Genomic DNA, 22,166 nt, shown 5'->3' with positions numbered 1-22,166 from the left:
AGATTTTGTTTATTTATTTGACAGAGAGAAATCACAAGTAGATGGAGAGGCAGGCAGAGAGAGAGAGGGAAGCAGGCTCCCTGCTGAGCAGAGAGCCCGATGCGGGCCTCGATCCCAGGACCCTGAGATCATGACCTGAGCCGAAGGCAGTGGCTTAACCCACTGAGCCACCCAGGCGCCCTTCTGCCCACTTTTTAATTGGATTGTTTTTCAGGTGTGGAGTTTGATAAGTTCTTTATAGTATTTTGGATACTAGTTCTTTATCGGATATGTGGTTTGCAAATATCTTCTCCCATTCCGTAGGCTACCTTTTAGTTTTGTTGATTATTTCCCTCTCTGTGCATAAGATTTTTACTCTAATGAAGACTGAATCCTTTATTTTTGTTTTTGCTTCCCTTGCCTCAGGAGAAATATCTAGAAAGAAGATGCCACAGCCAAAGTCAAAGAGGTTACTGCCTGTATCATCCTCTAGGATTTTTATGGTTTTAGGTCTCACGTTTAGGTCTTCTGTATCTTTTTTGAATTTATGTTTGTCTGTAGTATAGGAAAGTGGTCCATTTTCTCTTCTGCATGTGGCTGTCCAGTTTTCCCAATGCTGTTTGTTGAAGAGATGGTCTTTTTCCCATTGGATATTCTTCTCTGCTTTGTCAAAGATTAATTGACCATACAGTTGTGGGTTTATTTCTGAGTTTTCTCCTCTATCCCATTAAGTGTTTCAGTTTTAGATTTTTTTTTTTTAATAATTCCACATTTTCTAAAAGTGGACTGCATGGAAGATAAAAGAGAAATATTTGCAACTTAGGCAAAGAGATACACACAAACTCTTCTTTCCTATCACAGCAGTACATTTAAATTGTAGGCTCCATCTTTTCTGAGGCAATTAAATCCATATTCAATTAGAACAAAAAAAACTTTAAGTGCTAAAACAACAGTGTGACTATTTCTGTGATGGTTTTTTTAAGGATAAAGATACTAGACTTACACTAAGGGGCCCAAATTACTGATATTTAAAGATATTTTACAGTATGTTTATGATTTATCTTTACTTGCTTTCATAAAATGATTTTTTATATTCACAAAGTATATTTTCTATACTGTACAAAGTGATATTTTTCTATTTATTGCTCAATAGTAAATATAGAGCTACAGAAGTGGTTTTTTTCTTTAAGGAGTAGGATGGGAAAAAGAAGTTAAAGGGCCATTCAAGTAATTCTTTGCAAGCAGCCAAAGGAACAGTAAGAAGCACCTGATAATGCTGGCTGATACCAAGACTGAAAAGCAACATTATTATTTGGTTGCATCTTTGTCAAAATTACATTTTTCTACTAACAACGGAAAGACTGTCCACAGATAAAACCGTAAGAGATTTCCAACTTGACAATGGTTTGACACAATGGAAGACTGATAAACAGTAACAGTAAAGCCTATATAAATTTTTAAAGTCCAAGAAAATAAATCCTTTAACTTTCAGACAAATGTACATTTTAAACTATCCAAGAGCCCATAACTTCCCTTTTATACTACCACACATCCGCTAACTACATTACAAAGAACTCATTCTCTAACTAGAGGTAACGAATAAAACCACAAATTGAGCTATCCTTCCTGTCAATGATGTCACGGACACTGCACTGGGAAAGATGTCCTTCAGGCACCCGATGAAGGGCATTCAGTAGAACAAACACGGGCAAGCTCTTGGAACATCGTTGACAAAGCAAGAAAACAAAATATTTATATTTAACAATGTGTAATTTTTAGGTCAGTTATAAACTCTGTCCTTAAGTGGAAGGAAAGCTCAATAAAACTAAGTATCTTCATGAAGTCATTTCAGTGCAGTGCACACTTATTTTGCTCACAGCATTCTGCTGACCACTGCAGAGAACAGCAAGATACATGCTTTCACATAAAGAAGCCTGCAGTCCTTTTTCCCTTCTGCCCGTCAAGTGTGCAAGTACCAAGCTAACAGGGGAACACCATCAGGGAGGTTCAACAAGACGCTCTGGAGACTGCAGAGACCCAGGATGGTAAATGCACTGAGGGGGTACTCAGGTCTCCTGGGGTTGGTTTTTTGGACTCTTACCAACTCATGGTAGTTCCCACTGCAATGCACAGAGAGGTACTGGTCTAAGGTTTCTTGACTGAATGGAGGGTGGGCTGAACTGACAGGCCAGCCCAGGAAGGCTGAGACACGGATCTTCGGGTCCATTCCTTGAGATTATGAGTTATAGGCTGTTACTCGGAGGCAAGTGTCCTTGCACCTTACGTGGACAACAGGGACAGAAGGGGCTCTGCGGAGGGATGGGGCAGCAGCAGCACACGAATGTGGCAGGTCAGCAAGCATGTCTCAGTGCAGAAGGACTCCCTCTGGAGCACAAGCACAGCCAGAAGAGCAGAGACTTATGGCATGTTGAAGACTGCTCTGCTGGAAAGACGGGGGCCAGAAGAGGGTTGAGACCCTGTGTGTGCTGGGCCAGTGCTGTCTAAGCTCACCCCATCCCCAGAGGCTACTAGACCTCCATGTAGTGTCACTTGCCTCGGCTGAAACAGCATCTCCCTGACCCTGATCATGGACAGTGTCCCAGGGCCTCCCTGCTCCCAGGCTCTTCACCTGGGGAGGGGTGAGGGGAGCCCACACTGTGTAGGGCCTGTTTGGCCACTGCTCGTTCCCTGTACACCCCCACCCAATGCTTCCTGCTGGGTCTCCCAAGCCCACACTGGGAGGGCAGAGAAGCCAGGAACAACCTCCCAGCTGCTTAAGAGCAGCAGCCAGCTACGGAGCAGAGCGGCTCAGCTGCCCAGTGTGTTGGCTGAGGCAGGCGTGCGACCCTGCACACTGAGCCCTAGCGCAGCACCACAACCGAGGTGGCCACTGAGTCTCACCAAGGACTATGCTTCCCATGGCTTGCAAATCCTAAATCCTAAATTCTAATGACTAGTCTATGCCTTGGCACACAGCTGCTGTGAGGAAGAGGCCCTGAAGTTGAATTTACTATGCTCCCGTCCACCCTCTCACCCAACCTTCCCCCCAGTATCTAAAATGGCTTTCACGTTGCTTTTTCCCACCTCTGAGCTTCTCCCCTGAGGGTTCTCCTGACTAGAAGACTCTTCTCAACTTGTGAATTCTCATTTAAATATTGCCTCCTCAGGATAGCCCTCTCTGACTGTGCAGAACTACGTTGGCCTTATAACGACTTCTTGTAATTATCCTCTCTGATTCAATGTTTCTCTTCTCTGTCTGATCATAACTCCACGAAAGCAGCAGCTCTCACGTGGGTCTTGTACACCTGGAGACCTGACAGGAGATCAAAAAATATCTGTTCATGAATTAGCATATAGAAGCCAAATCCCTCTGCTTGCTGTCACCCCACCCAGCCTAATACTCCGCCCTCACCCTCAGACGCCTGCCCCTCCAGGCAAGTCTCTGACTCACGCGGGTCGCCCACAGAGGGGGTCTTCTCTGGTCCAATACCGACAACCAAGCAGGGCCTAGCACAATGAAAGCCTCCTCTCTAAAGTCCTCTGATTGGTTCCTGCCAGCCTTCAGAGTCAGGAACTTGTTCTTGGTAATACTGAGGCCTGTCCTCCTAAGTCAGCGCTCAGTGGTCCCAATTATTGCACGCATGTGTCTCCCTATTGGAGTAAATGTTCCTTAAGGACCTGCACCTGCACACACTTACTTCTTCTGTAGAGCCCTAAAGGGTCGCTCACAGAATGCTTGGCAAGAGCAAATGTAATTTAGTATCTGTGGATGAACTACTTTACACCAAATGTGCTTGAAACAATTATGTCATAGGGAAGAAAGGCCAGAAGAACAAAGAAAAAGTAGACTTGGGCATTAAAAAAAAAAAGTACTAGTCTTAAAGTTAGAGAAATAAGTACATTGATTCCATAATTATAAATGAGGTAATGCTCATTCAAGGCACAAGAAGAATAAGTAACAACTGCACACTTTAACAAATTCATTACCTCAATAAAGTCACAATCATCCTATTAGATGATTAGGCAGACGCCCTTGATGTTGTACAAAGGAGGGCAATGGTTCAAAGACTCCTTCACCTAAAGTCCTAAGGCTAGTCATCACTGGGTCTGGGATTCCAGTTCCAGCCTTGTGACTGTCAATGCCAAACTCTTTGCTATTTTAGAGGCGCCCTGTGATCTGACAGAGTTTTAATTTTGCTTTTGTAACTAAAAAGATGATGCAGAATCCTGTGGCGAATTACAGGTCAGTGATAGACCCTTAAATATGATTCTGAAAGGTGAAGAAAGTAGAAGACAGTGGGACTGCTTTGGAAGTACAAATCTGTGAGCCAGACAAAATATTTCATGACACTTTTCTGGGGTGAGGAATATGTTAACAGGTGCAACGCCATGGAGAACGGACTGACACCAAGACAGAATTCTGCTTGGAAAACAGAACGTGAACAATAGCTCAGGGGTTCAAAGAAGAAAGGGCAAAAGTTCTCCTATCAAGAAACAACCAAGACCCTTTCATACCCTAAAATGAGCCTATTTAAGCAGAATCCACAAATCCCCAAACAAAATGGCATTTTAATTTTTCTCTAATTAAAAGTAAAAAAAATTAGGGACGCCTGGGTGGCTCAGTGGGTTAAGCCGCTGCCTTCGGCTTGGGTCATGATCTTGGGGTCCTGGGATCGAGTCCCGCATCGGGCTCTCTGCTTGGCAGGGAGCCTGCTTCCCTCTCTCTCTCTCTCTCTGCCTGCCTCTCTGTCTACTTGTGATCTCTCTCTGTCAAATAAATAAATAAAATCTTTAAAAAAAAAAAGTAAAAAAAATTAAAAGTAAAAGTGTATTTCATTGCTGGAGGGGAGGGGCTTGGGAGGGATGGAGTGGCTGGGTGGTGGACATGGGGGAGGGTATGTGCTATCGTGAGTGCTGTGAAGTGTGTAAGACTGAGGAATCACAGACCTGCCCCCCAAAACAAATAATACATTATATGTTAATAAAAAATAAAGTATACTTCAGAAATCTTTTCAGTGAATGGATTTATTTCCACTGCTTTTGTTAACAATACATCTATGCTTTCATTTAAATAATCTGTGTAACTCCCCAGTTACACAATGTACATAAAATAAACCGCATCATTCTAGAGCAGTTTGGTTCAGATAGAGAATTCGTAACTCTGAAATATTTAACCTCTGTGTTAAGGTAACAACTTGAGAGGTAATCTTTCTGTCTCATACACACAGGCACTCAGCATGTCTCTACTCCTTGTAAAGCAAAGTGATTGTCTTTATTTTTACTTTTTTTTGGGCTCACATTTTATTTATTTTTTAAAAAGATTTTTATTTATTTATTTGACAGAGAGATAGAGATCATAAGTAGGCAGAGAGAGAGGGGAAGCAGGCTCCCTGCCGAGCAGGGAGTCCAACGTGAGACTCGATCCCAGGACTCTGAGATCATGACCTGAGCTGAAGACAGAGGCCCAACCCACTGAGTCACCCAGGTGCCCTTGGCTCATCATTCTATCCTTATCTGGCCTGTAACATTCCACCCTGAACACTGAAAATGAGAACCAAAGTCACAAGAGATATATATGAGTGTCTCAAAGTCAAAGTAAGAATACTTAGAGGCGTACAACTCAAACAAAGCTTCCAGTTTAAGAATTTTTGTGTTGCTTTTGACCATTAGCCTGTACCACATTAAAAAAAAAAAAAAGTCATCTCTACACCCAACATGGGGCTCAAATTCATGACCCCAAGATCGAGAGTCACATGCTACACCGACTGAGCCAGTTGGACGTCCCAGATCCCACTTTTGAACAAGTTTAAAGAAGTGTTACTTTACATGCCATAACTTTCTAGAAATGTAAATTCAATGATTTGGGTAAATTCACAGGGGGTGTGCAACCACCACCAGCCAGTTTTAGAATGTTTTCATTACCCCCTAAAGTTCTGTTGTGCCCGCAAGTGGATGGTCTGCATACCCAGCCCCCAGCCTGTACAGGCACTAACCTGCCTCGTGTCTCTACGAGTGGGACTTCCCTAGACCTAGAAATTGTGCCATTCGCAGATGTTTCTAACTCCGGGCTTCCCGAGGGCATAAGGCTTTCGGAGGTCTATCCATGTTGCTGCAGGTGTCAGCGGTCAACTCCGTGTAATTGCTGAACTGTGTTCCGTCCTGCAGCTACGCCGTGTTGTTTTTCCACTGGCTGGCTGATGGACACTCGTGCTGTTTCCATCATTTAGACTTCTGTATATAATGCAATGAGTATTCATGCACAAATTTTCATGTGGACATCTCACTGTTTTCATTTCTGTTAGGTAGATTCCCGGAAGCAGGAAATATGGTAAATTTGTGTGTCACTTAAAAAAAACCCTGCCTGTTTTCCAAACTGGTTGTATTATTTCACATTCCTACCAACAATGCACAAGGGTTTCAGTTTACTCACATCCTCAACAAAACACGGTCATATCTGACTTTTTTTATTGTAGTCATTCTAGTGAGTATGAAATAATATCTCATTGTTTCAACTATTTTCTAATAATTGATGAAATGTTAAATTATTACAACCTCTGCCCATTATAAAATTGTCTTATTACTGCCAATTTCTTTTTTATTTTTTCTTCAATTTTTTTTTTTTTCTTCTGAATAACAAGGTATTTCACTTCTTAAGACTAACACTGTTCTTGTCTTTTATGGATAGTGTTATGGAGTAAGAACTTTCTGTCCTAAATGACAAAGGCTTTCTCCTATGATTTCTTCTAGAAATTTATGTGGTTTTACTTCTTACATTTTGTCTATTATCTACTGGGAAGTCATTCTTATACATTGGAAGGTAAGGGTCTTCATCCTTTTTTGTCTTTTGCATCTGGAGAACAACCCTTCTGGGACTACTTGTTGAAAAGACTATCTTTTCCCCACAGAAAGGCCACGGCGCCTTTGCTGAAAATCAACTGAGCATTAAAGTTTATTTGTAGACTCTCAGTTCTGACCCATCAGTCTACAGGCCCATCCTTACGCCAATGCCACACATCCTGATTACTGAAGTCTTCCGACATGGTTGCACTTTCTCAAAATTCTTTGGGCTATCCAGGTACTTTGGTTTTTAGGATTACCTTATTAATTTCTACAAAGCATCTAATTTGGAAAGTTGTCAGCTATTATTTCTTGGAATAGTTTTTCTGCCACTCTGGGTCCTCTGGAATGTGACAGTGTCCCACAGGCCTCAGAGGCTCTGTTCATTTTCTTCAGGTTTTTTTTTTTTTCTTAACATGTTCTACTGAGTGATAATTTCTATTGCTCTATCTCCAAGCTAACCGATTCTTCTGTTGTTTTGAATCTGCTATTCAAGTCCTCAAATGATGTTTTTCATTCCCAATATTGTACTCTTCAACTCCATGATTTCCATGTGGCTCTTTTCCATAATTTTGCTATCCTTTATTGAGAATCTCTATGTGTTGGCTTCTGGTGCCATTCACTATTGTCATATTTTTCTTTTTAATTCTTTAAATATCATTTCTTTCAGTTCTCCAAATGTATGTTAATTCCTTTGAATTCTTTCTCTGCTAAATTCAGCATCTGAGAATATTCAGAAGCAGCTTCTGCTGACTTTTTCTTTTACTTATTTTCTAAATAGGCTCCGTGCCTGGTGCAGAGCCCAATGAGGGGCTCGAACTCACGACCCTGAGATCAAGACCTGAGCTGAGATCAAGAATCGGATGCTTAACCAACTGAGCCACCCAGGTGCCCTTGCAGATTCTTTTTTGAGTATGAGTCACTCTTTCGTATTTCTTTGCATAGCTTGTCATCTTTTGTTGAAAATCAGACCTTTTGGACAATAAAATGTCTCAACTCTGCATTCTGATCTTTTTTTTTCCCTTAAGGTTGCTGCTGTTGCCTTGTCTGTTTGCCTGCTTTGTTCAGTAGCATGGCCAGGTTAGACCTGTGAAGTCTGCTTCCTCTGTGGTGTGCAGTCACTGATGTCTCTGCTCAGTTTCTATTTAATATTCTTCCAAGACAAGCTGTCAGCCAGTTACTGGACACGGATGCTCAAACATCTCAAATCAGTAAGGCTGATATCATCTGCTAATGGATCTGGGTGTAGGGAGAGAAGAGTGTTCAAAGCCGTGGCCACTTCCAGTCCTGTCTGGTTTACTCCTGCCAGTCCTCTCTCCTACCTGCAGGTGCATAGTCTCAAGGTTGTCCAGGAATGTAAACAGCTTCAGCTCCGAAATCATGGAGCATGTGGTCTCAGACAAGAACATACTTGGCGGCAACCCTGGGCTGGGAGAGATAGACAATGTCCTTCCTCCACCTGCCTGTCCCCAAGACGTCACTTCCAGAGACAACAGTGTTGGGCATGGTGTCATCCACCCTTCTGTCACTGCTGGGCTAGCCCTCTGTCCTTGCCACCCGCCCTGCCCCAGCAGAAACCCCCAGCGACATAGCTTGGGGAGTGTGGGAAGCAGCCCCAGGCAAAACACCACAGCTTCCCATTGTTCCCACCCAAACTCTGGCAGCTGTTTAAAACATCAATGAGCCTCAGATTGTTATATGCCTCTGGTTGATTTCCAGAACACTGAAGGGGCTGCTTTGTCAGTTTTGTCCAGTTTTAGAGTCGTTTTCTTCTGAAAAGAAAATCCGGTGATCTCCTTACTTGGTCATAGTCAGAAAGGCCAATTCTTCTGCTTACTTTTAATCCTTTACAGTTATTCTTACGATTTTTCCTTTGAAATATTTCAAAGCTCAAGAATAAGAGAGAATATAATGAACATCTATGTACTCAACCCTCAGCTTAAGAAGTGACACATGATGGGCTCATCTGAACCTCCTCATATACTTCCCCCTGATCCTAAATTTGCCACCCCTCAAAAAATCCCCTTTCCAGAAAGACCCATTATCCCAAAACTTGATATTTGTTCATCTAATTTGTACTTCTGCTATTTTATTCATATCTATCTATACATGGCAGCTACAGTTGTGCATTTTGAAATGCACATTCATTTTTATGTTATTTGTACATATTCTTCTACAACTTACTCTTTTATGCTCGTTATTATGTTTTTGGGATTTAGTCATATAAATACGTGTGGCTTTAACTCATTGACAGTTAACCACTCTATAAACATGCCACAATCCCTCCATTCTCCTGTGAGGGACATCTACGTGTTTCCAATAAATGTTGTTACATAACACTGCCACGAACACTCTCGTATGCTTCTCATGCACACAGGCAAGAGTAACAAGGGTCTGGAGGACGACAGGGAGGGGCCCCCGGTGCTTGTGTAAATACACGAAATCTCCCCACTGGCTCCCACACAGTCCGAGGCAGAAAGTGGGAGATTTCATAAGATGGCAAACGATTGTCCTCCGTGACGGGGATTCAAGGCCTTCACAGAACCTGGGTTTAGAGTCACGAGAGGCCTTCCCAGACAGGAGGCAACTCATCCTGTGTCACCCAGCAAGTCAGTGGAAAAGCTGGGACTAAAACCTAGGTTTCCTGTCTTCCTTGTTCTCAAAGCAAGAGGTGTGGACTAGAGGCATTAGCATCAGCTGGGAATTTGTTAAAAATACAAAATCTCAGGCTGTACCCCAGATATGCTGAATCAGAGTCTGCATTTTAACAAAATGCCCAGGTAACCTGTATGTACAGTAAAGTCTGGAAAGTACTCTGGAGGAGGTATACAGGGAAGGAATTCCTAGATCACAATGCAGCAGTTCTTTAGCGATATCACACAATGCCAAATTTCTCTCCAAAGTACTGTACCAATTTAGTTTCCCAGATTACTCTAATTTTTTCTGTGTCTAATTACAGCATAAAGCCATTTCTCATTGCTCTCATGTCTGCTTTGATTCCATTTGCCTTACCACGTCCCACTTCCTAACACTAGATCCTCAAACTCTGGCCCTAAAGATCCTTCCTCGTGCTGCTCCACACTAACCTGTGATGAAAGGGGTACGTGGTCAAATAAATTTGGGAAACCTGCACACGAATGTTTACAGCAGCTTAATTCATAATTGCCAAAACTCGGAAGTAAGCAAGATGTCCTTCAGTAGGTGACAGATAAACTGCGGTACATCTGGAAAATGGAGCACTGTTCAGAGCTTATAAGAAATGCACCATCAAGCCATGAAAAGACAGGGAGGTAACCTAAATGTATGCTACAAACTGAAAGAAGTCGGTATGCACAGGCTAGACGCTGTTATGATTCCAACTACAGGACATTCTGGAAAAGGCAAAACTATGAAAACAGTAAAAAAAATTTATCAGTGGTTGCCAAGGGGTGGAGAAATGGGAGGGATCAGGGAAGGGATGGATAGGCAGAGTGCTGAGGATGTTTAGGGCAGTGAACATAGTCGGTATGATACCATCACAGTGGGTACAAATCTGTCCAAACCCATAAAATGTTCCATAGCAGTAGTGACCTTCCAAGTAAACTATGGACGGTGGGTGATTAGAAGTCATCGCTGTAGGTTCACCACCTGTAACGCATGCACCGCTCCAGATGGGGAGGCCGATAGTAAGGGAGGCCCTTCCTGTGTGGGGCTATAGGGGAAATCTCCGTATAGCTTTCTGGGAGCTTTGCTGGGAGCATAAAACTGCTCTGAAGAATAAAGTCTGTTAAAAAAACACCCCCCCCCACCCAAAACCCCTTGCAGTCCAGTGTCTGGCATATATATAGTAAGTGCTCAATAAATTGCAACTCTTGTTACTAAAGCAGTTAAATTAGAGATAGTCTCAAAGGCTCCCACAAGAAATGAAGACAGTTACTACTGAGTCCGTTTAGACATTTATCCTGATAAGATAAAAAGCATCCTCCTCGAAGAGGTAATCCTTCAGAGTCCATAACCTAGATGAATGATTCTCAATGGAACATGTCATTTTGCAAAGTTATTAAGTGAAATGTAGAAATGCAAAATGACTAAGGATTCCATCACAGCCAGTTATTTAGTAAGTGCAAGTTTTACAGACTCTCAAAATCATTATTTAAGAAACAAATTCAACTAAAGGAAAAAGACATGCATCTCAAGAAATGAATGGTAATACCAAAAATGAATATTAAAAAATGAATATAATCATAGAATTATGTTGTAAATGATGTGGTTCCGTGGTGGTAGAATGCTTACCTACAGAGCACTAATTTCTAGAAGGAACAACAAAATTTACAACCCCCCTTGTTCTGTTTACCTGGATGAGTCATGGTGACAGGCTCCTCTTTGGATTTATTATTGTAGATGACTACGGCAACTGCATTGTGGAAAGCAGCCCGTGATATTTTCTCTTTAAATGTGCAATTTCCCCTCTGCAGCAAGGCAATCCACTGTTTGATGTTAGGAGGGACAAAGAACCGTGTCTGAGGATCACAGCCCAGATGATCAGCAACTAAACAGAAAAGAAAAAAAAACATTAATTTTTCTCAACATAAATAAAATCAATCAAATCTTTATCAAAGTGCTCAACTGTTCCCCGAATACTGGGTGTATCCAAAGCACTTTGAGCAGCTCCCTGCCAGCAGAGCTATGAATATACCCATGAACCTGAACCCTCATCTGTACAGGGAGAGAGAGGCTCCATTAACATGTTACCTGTGATGCAAATGAAAACCGTGAAAAATCCTGTTTAACTTCATAGGCTGACAAAGGAAAAACAGACTGACAATGCCCAGTGTAGGCTGGTGAAGAGAGGGGGACAAAAGGGCAAACAGAGACACCCTCATCCCCCAACACCCAGGTGACTGAGTGATCTACCCCTGACTTCTGCTCATTCGTTGGCACTTACTCTTCTCTCCACACCCCTACCCTACCCCCACCCTCTTCTCACCCTGTCTCACCCCACCCCCACGCTGCAGAGAGAGACTCATTTTGCTTGAGTTAAATGGGGCAGCCAAACTAACCTTTGCTTCAGTTACTAAGTGGCTTGTTGAAATTCAAGCATGTTTGAACAAATTTCTTCATAAGTATCTAAGGAAATTACAAAGGTAAGTTCTGGCTTGTATTGGAAGTTCAAATAGTTAAAATAACATGAAAATAGAAACTAGATTATTCCTGTAATTTACATTTATTGGTAAAAATTACAATTCCACATTAAGATATATATAACTTTACTATATCCTATATATATAGTATACTATATATACTATACTATATATATAGTATATTACTATACTATATTACTATATATACTATATATATTTAGATATATATATTAACTTTACTATATATAAGACAACTTGTAACTTGTCTAACAACATGCATGCAGACCCCAGGACACTCTCCTGGGGACCCTGATTACACGGCTATTGCTGTGGATCTGGGGGGAGAGTCTGTTCCAGACACCGGTGAGTACACAGCAGCTTGTAAGGCCAGGCTCCTTCCTCTCCCTGAGGCAGCACAGATGGTCACGACAGCCCTGCCCACCTCTGCCCTGGCTGCTCCTCCTTCTCCCCCCTCCTCATGTTTCTAACAGGTGAACTTGAACCGGCAGGGTGGTCCAGAAGGTGAGGGGGTAAGAATCCCAATGGAGAAGTCTGCAGACCGCCATCCACCTCTGTGCCAGAGGACATCTGCCTCTGTGCCAGAGGACAGCCCTAGGCTTGCACTGGCTGGGGTGGGGGTGGGGGCAGGAAGGGTAAGAGAGTAACAGTAAAAGCAAATAAATAATGAAAACACGAAATCAGTATTAATAATCGACTGTATGAAAAGGTGACATCAGTGGGGAAATACATCTTTCCACGTCCTGGAAGCACACTACTTAGCCAGAGAAATGAAACGTTCACACCACTTAAACCACACAGTGTAGAGATGCCAACTAACTTGGGAAAAATGGTACATCTATCATTCCACTTACACTGTATTTCCCCCCAAATTCTCTTATTATCACAGTGAGGGATCATAATGAGAGTGTATTTGCTATCAGAGGTCTCCTGACACAACTGAGACATAAATAATTTTACAATGTCATGATTTACATTGTTGACAAATATCACCCCTTTCCTTAAACAATTTTTGCACTCTGAAACTTTAGTCCTTTCTCAGTCAAAGTAAATGGATGGGAAAAAAGCCTATATCACAATTTTAGCAGTCAATTATTTTTGTTTATTTTTATTTTTTAACGTATTTTACATTTAAAAAATATTTTATTTATTTGAGAGAGAGACAGTGAGAGAGAGCATGAGCAAGGAGAAGGTCAGAGGGAGAAGCAGACTCCCCATGGAGTTGGGAGCCCAATGCGGAACTCGATGTCAGGACTCCAGGATCATGACCTGAGCTGAAGGCAGTCGCTAACCAACTGAGTCACCCAGGCCACCTTATTTTATTTTTAAAGATTTTATTTGAGAGGGAGAGAGAGAACGTGTGTGCATGCACACACAAGTTGGGGGAGGGGCAGAAGGAGAGGGAGAAGCAAGCCCAATCCCCTCTCAGGGCTAGATCCCAGGATCCTGGGATCATGACCTGAGCCTAAGGCAGACGCTTAATGACTGAATCACCCAGGTGCCCCAGTAGTCAACTATTTACTGAAAGACACACTGAAGGCATTGTGAAACTTTGAAATCCTCAAACAGACTGTTCACTTGCAGTGGAATCTGTTTCCCAGATAATTATGCTGCTTTAGAATAGAAGCATTTAGGCTATGTGTTAGATAACCTGTCTTGGAAAAACCTCCAATACCATACATAGAGAGCAAGCAAAGAGCTGGTTTAAGTGTTTTGTTATTTTTTGTAACGCACTGCTGTACAAACCCTGGAAGAACACGCAGAATCAAGAATACCCAAAAGGATATATATACTTCAGCAAAATGGTCATTTTTCTATAACTTATCCTGTGCTCCCTATGATTTCACACATATTCCCAGGGCCATAAGGAGGAAACAACAAGACGGTCATGGAATCAGCAAGACGTGGGGCTCACACTCTAGATCAATTATTCACTAGCTGAACAACCACCTGGGCTCAATGATCTCATCTTCAACTTTTACTAACAAACACGGAGTTAAAATTCTTACCTCATGAGTTATACATGTGAAAAAGGCTACAATAATTCCTCTACTCTTAAGTGCTTTAAAAAAATTAATTCTCTTGGGGGCACCTGGGTGGCTCAGTTAGAGCACCTGGCTCTTAATTTCGGCTCAGGTCATGGTTTCAGGGCCGCGGTATTAAGCCCTGTGCTCAGACGGGGAGTCTGCTTGAGATTCTCTCTCCCTCTCCTTCTGCCCCTTCCCCGAACGCTTTCTCGCATGCACTCAATACAAACATACATACATATATACATACACACTTATAATTAAAAAAAAAATAAACTCCCTTTCCTTTAGTTTTATGGGTTTCATCTTATCTGGTCCTAGTGTTCTAGTTTGGTGCTGTGGGGATTTTCTGCATCAATGTGTGTGAAATCCACCCACAGCTCAGAGCACATGTCCACCCCACATCCCTGGCTACTAACACCTACTGCTCCCGTCTCATACCCTATCCCTGTGGCGCTGACAGTGTCATCTTCTTCTTAGAAGATAACAGTCATAATTTCCAAGACGGAAAAGACACAAGAAAGGATGCAACCATGGAGCAAAATCTACCAAACATACTGAAGGAGAACTTGAAAATTCTCTTAAGGAATCCCCACCCACTAAGAACAGATTCTACCCACAACTGCAGGACCCAAACAAATTCCAACAACAGACTATATGAGCGGAAGAATATCCTTGTTCCCAAAATTCACCCAAGTCATAGTCCATAAAAGGACTTGTGAACATTTATATCAGCAAGAATATGAAATAATAAGGGAGAATAAGATATTCAAGTTCCTGTTCAAGGAAGGAGGTTTCATTATTCGGAAAAAGAAAGTAAGAGGTTTTCATAACCACTTAATACTGTCATGTGTTTATTTTATCCATTCATCCCTTCCTGTAATTAAAAAATAACTTGAACAGTGAAAATGTGAACAGCTCTAACACAACTTCTCAAGAGGACTGAAGACGAATGGGTTCAGTGGTCCTACTTCGCAATGTAATACCAGTTGCTTACACTTGAAGCAATTTATTAAGTGAGGACGCAGTATGGCATCAAATATCTACGCAATTAAGAAGCATTAAAATTTATCAATAGCAATTTTGCTCAAATTCAAAATCATTTTACTTCTTTTTTTTTTTTTAAACCTGCCAAATCTAGAGAAGGACTTCACCTCTGACTTCTTTGCATTTATTAGTTATCATGTCAGGAAAAACGAGGAAATTATTGTGAAAACATGAAATTACAGATGATATAAAATACTGCATTACAGTATCTTACAATTTTGTGAATTATACTTAAATAAACCTGAAAAAATGTCGTATTGCAGAGAGACCAAACTTCTGTTTTTTTTCTGTACGGCCTTTCCTGCTGAATCCAGAAACAGTAATGAGAATCTCATTCCTTGATAAGAACCAAACGACTACTGACAGGAACAATTACGGAACCCTCACCTCAAGGAACACAGATGCTTAGCAACAACCCAACACCTTGGTCTTGAGTCTCAAGGAACCTCTAGGTGTACTGAGAAAGTAACACTGGACACAGAAATGAAATCTCAGCAAACTGGTTATTAGTACAATGTGAAGGGTGCTTAGAGACCCAGGAACAGAGCCACACAACGGTAAAGGTCTCGTGGAGGCTGGAACTCAGATGGAACACTGGAAAATCGCTAGGCAGTGAGCAGGGGGTGCAGAAGGGACCAGCACCAGAACAGAGGACAAAGATGAAGCCCTTCTCCTCAACTCTCGTGACAATCAAGTAAGATGACACATAACCCCCATTACAACATTATATCAATGTAAGAGAATCAAGTTCTGAAAAGACGACACCATCTGCGGTGGGAACAGAGGAAGAATATCCCGGCACAAGGAGCGTGTAAATATTTCAAGGGTTCTGTGAGTGACGATGTCAGTTAATAAACTAACTCTGTCTTGCCCAAGGAGCCCGAAACTCCCACTTTGGTTCACCTGACTTAGACTTCGTTGTGGGAAAATGCAAGTGCCCCATCTAGTGTGTAGCGGTCACGGCGTTACTGTGTGGGTCCTGTCTCCTCCCGCACCCGAGAACCACCAAGCCACTGCCATAGGGAAGAGTCCTGCTGGGCCGGGGCACAGCCAGCTCCCCTGGGGCGCCTCCCGCTCTCAGAGCCTGGGTATCTTGGTTCCTCCCTCTGAAAGGCCCAGCCCCCTGTTTCCTTGCTGACGTCCTCTCAAACCTCAGGATTCTGCTAAAATCTCCCTTCCGGAACACCCTCCTGGCCTCCTGAGCCTGAGATGGGTGCTCTGTTTCCATGGCACCCTGAGATGACACACTAGCATTCATCTTACCGTCCTAGCAACTGGCTGTTTGCTCGGAGTCTCTCTTCGAGCGTGAGACCCAGCATCTCCTCCAGTACGTGTGGGACAGAGGAGGCACTGGACCTCTAGGCGAAGGGAGAAATGGGAGAACGACATACGGAGACTGAACAAAAACGGACACAGAGAGTCTATGCCAAAGACCACTGTTTCCTGTGGTAGTGTTCTGACCAGTGTGACGTTCTGCCAGCTGCTTCCTATGAAAAATGTAAAAATAAAGATAAGCCTAACTAGTTACCCTGGGTCTAGATGTTTCCCTGGTCAGGTACGTTCTGGCTCTTTGCTCCCTAGTTCCACATGAGATTATAATCTCATCTTTAGGTTTCTTGCTTCTTCTCCTGAATTTCCTTATTTTCCCTCTGTTAAATTCTAATTTTATGATTCAAAGGACAAAACAGAATTCCTTATTTGCGTTTCCAGTTTCTTAATTTTTAATGTTCAGTGACTGGATTTAAATGTCTAGCTTTCATCCCTTCATCCACATCCACAGATAACTTACTCTTACGATTTCTACATTTTCACTTTTTAAAAAAGATTTTATTTATTTATTTGAGAAAGAAAGAGAGAGCATGAGAGGGGAGAGGCAGCTGGAGAAGCAGACTCCCTCCCAAGCAGGGAGCCCAATGTAGGACTCGATCCTGGGACTCCAGAATCATGACCTGAGCTGAAGGCAGTTGCTTAACCAACTGAGCCACTCAGGCCCCTACATTTTCACTTTAATCTACCATCTTTTCATTATTTATCTTCAGTGTTTGTTTAATCTTGTTGAAATGCTCTGCTTTCCTTTTGTCTTAATTTCTCATTAACTCATTTGTAAGTTCCATTTTTCTCTTAACCTCCTATCTACTTGGTTCCTCTAATTTTCTCATCCCTTCCCCCTACCCAACACCGGTAATCAAGATGATCAGACCCACTGCTAGATCTTGTTACTTAATGTGATCAGAAGGAAGCACAGTTATTTTAAATACTGATGCTGCCATTTCAGGAGACTCGGCTCCCTTTAATCTTATTTACTTTTGCACAGATCACTACTCTGAGAAGCAGCCTGGGGGTCTCTCTTTCATTAGACTGCAAACGGAGCCTCAACTGCCAGGGTTAGTGAATGCATACTGCTTACAGGAAGACTTGGATCCGTTTCCGTTATTTCACTTTGTCCTGTATCCTGTGATTCCTAAGTTCTTTATACTTTCCTCCATCTGTCCCTACTTCTGAAAGCACTGATCACATTTTCTCTATTCCCCTCTTTTCCTCCATTTATATATTCAAGTCCTATTTTTTTTAGAGGTTACTCTTAAAATGTTAACACGCATACCTGATAAAGAGTTTACATTTCATCAATGTCTCTAGTTCCTTCCTGAAGAATACAGGCTCTTAAAATATGTATTGGTTTCCACCAAAAACCACTACACACCTGGTGGCTTAAACAACAGAAATGTATTCTCTCTCAGTTGTGAGGGACAGATGTCTGCAGTCAGGGTGCTGGCAGGCTCAGGTGCCCTCCGAAAAGCTTCAGGGGAAAGACCCTTGCTTGACTCTCCCAGCTTCTGCTGGCCCCTGGAGACCTTTGGCTTCTGGCTGCATTGTTCCAACCTCTGCCTCTGTCTGCATGTGGCCTTCTCCACTGTGCCCATGCCTTCACTTCTATCTCTAAGAACACTTACTGTTGGATTTAAGGCCCACTTGGTTAATGCAAGGTGCTCTCGTCTCAAGATCTTCATCTAATTACTTCTTCAATGTAATTTTTTCCAAATAAGGTTTCCACATTCCTAGGTTCTGGGGATTAGGTCACCGACACATCTTCTGGGAGGCCACCATTCAATCTATTGCCAGATGCAGTTCCAACCACCCCCTTTCATCTTACCTATAATTACCCTTACTCAGATCTACCTTGCTCTAATTACCCCATCCCTAGTATTTATAGTTTCATATGGTCAATGCCTATTGAATGTTACCTACAGATACTGGTCAGTCCTTATGTTAGTCTAGGATCTCCAGAGAAACAGACCAATAAGATACATATGTGTATAAAGAGACGGTGTGTAAGGAATTAGCTCATGGGGCTGTGGAGGCTGACAAACCCCAAGATCTGCAGGGTAAGTCAGCAAACTGGAGAGATAATGGTGTGGCTCTAGTTGAAAGCCTAGCAGCTTGAGACTCAGGAAGCGCTGATGTTTCAGTTTGAGTCTGCGGGCAGGGAAAGGCCAATCTCCTAATGCAAAACCAGTCAGGAAAGAGGAATTCTCTCTTACTGGAAGGAAAATCATCTCTTTTGTTTTATGCAGGCCTTCGACTGATTAGATGAGGCCCACACACATCAGGGATGGCAATCTCCTTTGACCCACTTTATTCAGTCTACCAACTTAAATGTTAATCTCATCTAAAAATACCCTGAGAGAAACACCCAGAATATCTGACCAAATCACCTAGACATCCTCTGGCCCAGTAAAAGTGATACTTAAAATGAACCATGACAGGGGCCCCTGAGCGGTACAGTAGGTGAAGCCTCTGACTCTTGGTTTCAGCTCAGGTTACCAACTCAGGATTGTGAGGTCAAGCCCCCATCAGGCTGTGTTCAGCAGGGAGTTTGCGTAAAGATTCTCTCCCTCCGCCCCTCCCCAAAACTCAAGTGGGGAGTGGAATTTAAAAAAAAAAAAAAATTTTTTTTTTAAAGATTTTATTTATTCGTTTGACAGAGAGAGAGAGAAAGAGAGAGAGAAAGGGAGGGCAACCACACAAGCAGGGGAAGCAGTAGGCAAAGGGAGAGGGGGAAGTAGGCTCCCTTGCTGAGCAGGAAGCCTGACCCAGGGGTCAATCCCAGAACTCCAGGATCACGACCTGAGCCCAAGGCAGATGCCTAACCAACTGAGCCACTCAGGTGCCCCTCTAATAAATAAATCTTTTAAAAAATTAATCATCGCTATCCTCTTCATATCTCACTTTTTCCTTCTGTCCTTCATTTTCTCCTTCCTTGTAAGAATAGTAAGAACATCCCTTTGATGTTCCTTCAAATAAGGATCTGTTCAGGGTAAAGTCAGGGTTTCGAGTAAACTTGTCTTTTTATATCTGAAAACATCTTTCATATGATCCCATTCTTGAATGACAGCTTAATTAGGTAAAAAATTCTGGATACTTTTCTCAGCACTTTGAAGATATTATTCCATTGTCTTCTGCTTCTTATGATGAGAAGAAGCTGAAGAAAACATTTTAATTGTAAAGGTTCTCAAATGTTATTTTACCTACTTTGCAGCTTTGAGTCTAGTATATTTTAAAAGTAAAATAAATGTGTCCCTTATTTTCTCCGAGTTGGCAAGTTTTGCTTCTTTGCTTATACTTATTGTAAAGAAACAAATTTTTACAAGTCATTGCCTTTTTCTATGGAATTTTTAACAAGAAGGCAACAACAGAATATCTTCTGTACACCTAGAGTGCAGGATATATCAGTCAACACTGTAAGGAGGGTCATACAGAGCTGACCTGTCAGCAAGTTTAATCATCAATAGCTATCCATTATCATTTGTCTTCTATACTTAGTTATTGCATATCTCAAATGGATTTTGATTATTTTTCACATCCTTACAACTTAAATATATGGGCTGGATGTTCTCCATGACATAATAAAAAGCATCTTAAGATAATTTTAAATGATGACTAATACAAATCACTTCACCTGAGAAGTTATGTTCAAAAATAATTTCTATTACAACTGATACAACAAGTACTTCATGTAAGAGAGATGAAGCTAATAAAAATAACTAAAAATTGTGCTCAGTCCTTGACTAGTGTACCACAGTGCAACGGAAGTATGTGTTAATTACCTAATCCACAGCACTCCCCATTCCACAAAAGCATTACACATTGAGTACGAGTTTTTCTGCAGCTCTCTTTTCTGTTGACTTCTGTTCACCACACTTTCCTCTCGCCTCTCTGCCTACTCTTATTTTCCTGTTGACAGCCTCTTAAATGGAGGGCTTTCACCAAGCATCTGCCCCGAGCCCTCTCTTCTCAGTGGGCAATCTTACCCACTCCCACGGCTTCAACCAACACCTGTATGTATGTAATGTCTAAATCTCTCTCTTGTGTTTTATTCTGCAATTTTCAACTGTCTGCTACATATTTCTCCATGAATACTGAGTATCACCAACTCATTATTCTCCCCCATCAAATGTGATGTTCCCACTACGGAATTCCTGACTGAGAGCATCATCATTCACCTAAACACACAAGACTGAAATCCCTGTTGAGAAACAAGGAAGTGACAATTAAGAGAGAGGACTAAATAGAGCGTTCCATATTCTTGGCTACCACCAAAACCCCACAATGGCCAAGCAAAGCCACTCTATACCTCAACACTGCTGATGCACAGAAGGGTGTAAGGATACCACCGGGCAGGAAAGTCTTGAAAGGCATTATTCCCCCCCCCCCAGCTTTACTGAGGTATAATTAATAAACAAAAACTACATATATTTAAAGTACACAATGTGATTTGATACACACTGTGAAATGATCACCACAGTCAATTGAATTCATATATCCATTGCCTCATTTAGTAACCTTTATTATTATTTTTTTTATTTGGTGAAAACACCTGAGATCTAGTCTCTCAGCAAATATCAAGTACGCACTATGGTATAGTCACACGTTGTACGTGTATCGCCAGAACTTATAACGGAAAGCTGGCAACATGGGAAGGCATTATTAACTCTTGGGCAGAAGAGGAAAGAATATGGAAGCATTCCTGTTTTATCTATCACCTCTTCTAGTAGTTCTAGTATTAATGAGTTGGACACAGAGACAACATTAACAAAGACTGGGCCATCTGGAACATAACTTCAAACATATATCTAATGGTTTACACACCGTATCAAACAGGATTTGTTCCAGGAATGCAATGATGGTTCAACCTCCACAACAATGTGGTACCCTACATTAACAAATGCCTCCATTTTGGGACCACACAATCATTTCAAAAGATGCAGGGAAAGCATCTGACAAAATTCAACTCTATTTATGATAAAAACTCTCAACTAAATGGGTATAAAGGGAATGTACTTCAACATAATGAAGGTCCTATAAGACAAGCCCACAACTAACATCATACTCCACAGTGAGAAACTAAAACCTTTTCCTCTAAGATCAGGAACAAGACAAGGATGTCCACTCTCATTACCTTTATTTAACATATAGCACTGGAAGTCCTAACCAGAGCAATTAGGCAAGAAAAAAATGTAAGAGGCATCCATATCTGAAAGGAAGAAGTAAAACTGTCTCTATTTGTAAATGACATGACATTATATATAGAAAACCCTAAAAATTCCACCAAAAAGCTGTTACAGCTAATAAACTCAGTAAAGCTACAGTATACAAAATAACGCACATAAATCTGTTGCATATCTAGACACTACTCATGAATTACTAGAAAGAAAAGAAAACAATCCCATTCACAACTGCATCAAAAAGAATGAAATACTTAGGAATAAATTGAACCAAGGAGGTAAAAGAGCTGTATACTGAAAATTATAAGACATTGATATAAGAAACTAAGGAAGAAACAAATAGATATTTTGATTGGAAGAATCAATACTGTTAAAATGCCCATATTACCCAGAGCAATCTACTCTACTAAATAGGGATTCAATGCAATCCTTATCAAAATTCCAATGGTATTTTTCACAGAAATAGGACAAATAATCCTAAAATTTGCATGGAGCCACAAAAGGGCCTGAAAGCCAACGCAATTCTGAGAAAGACAAATAAAGCTCGAAATATCATGCTTCCTTATTTTGAACTATATTATGAATCTGTACTAATCTGTACTAATTTGAACTATATTATGAATATGTACTAATCT

The 22,166-nt window shown here is 41.6% G+C and overlaps 1 protein-coding gene across 5 annotated transcripts in view; it reads right to left on the bottom strand.

The window, feature by feature from the left end:
* Positions 1 to 22,166, bottom strand: part of RNF130 (ring finger protein 130) — a 133,803-nt gene that overhangs the window by 90,835 nt on the left and 20,802 nt on the right. For 3 of the 5 annotated variants that reach the window (XM_032335280.1, XM_032335281.1, XM_032335279.1), the window contains exon 2: positions 11,150 to 11,344. In XM_032335280.1, the coding sequence (XP_032191171.1) occupies positions 11,150 to 11,344 (195 nt within the window). Of the gene's footprint in view, positions 1 to 11,149; positions 11,345 to 15,269; positions 15,379 to 15,931; positions 15,987 to 22,166 lie in introns of those variants that run through there. The other 2 variants (XM_032335283.1, XM_032335282.1) reach the window with 2 other exon arrangements.

The sequence above is a fragment of the Mustela erminea genome, chromosome 3 (assembly GCF_009829155.1).
Source record: "Mustela erminea isolate mMusErm1 chromosome 3, mMusErm1.Pri, whole genome shotgun sequence".
Lineage (NCBI taxonomy): Eukaryota > Metazoa > Chordata > Mammalia > Carnivora > Mustelidae > Mustela > Mustela erminea.
Note: the sequence above shows the minus strand (reverse complement) of the source record. Positions and strands in the feature narration are given on the sequence as shown.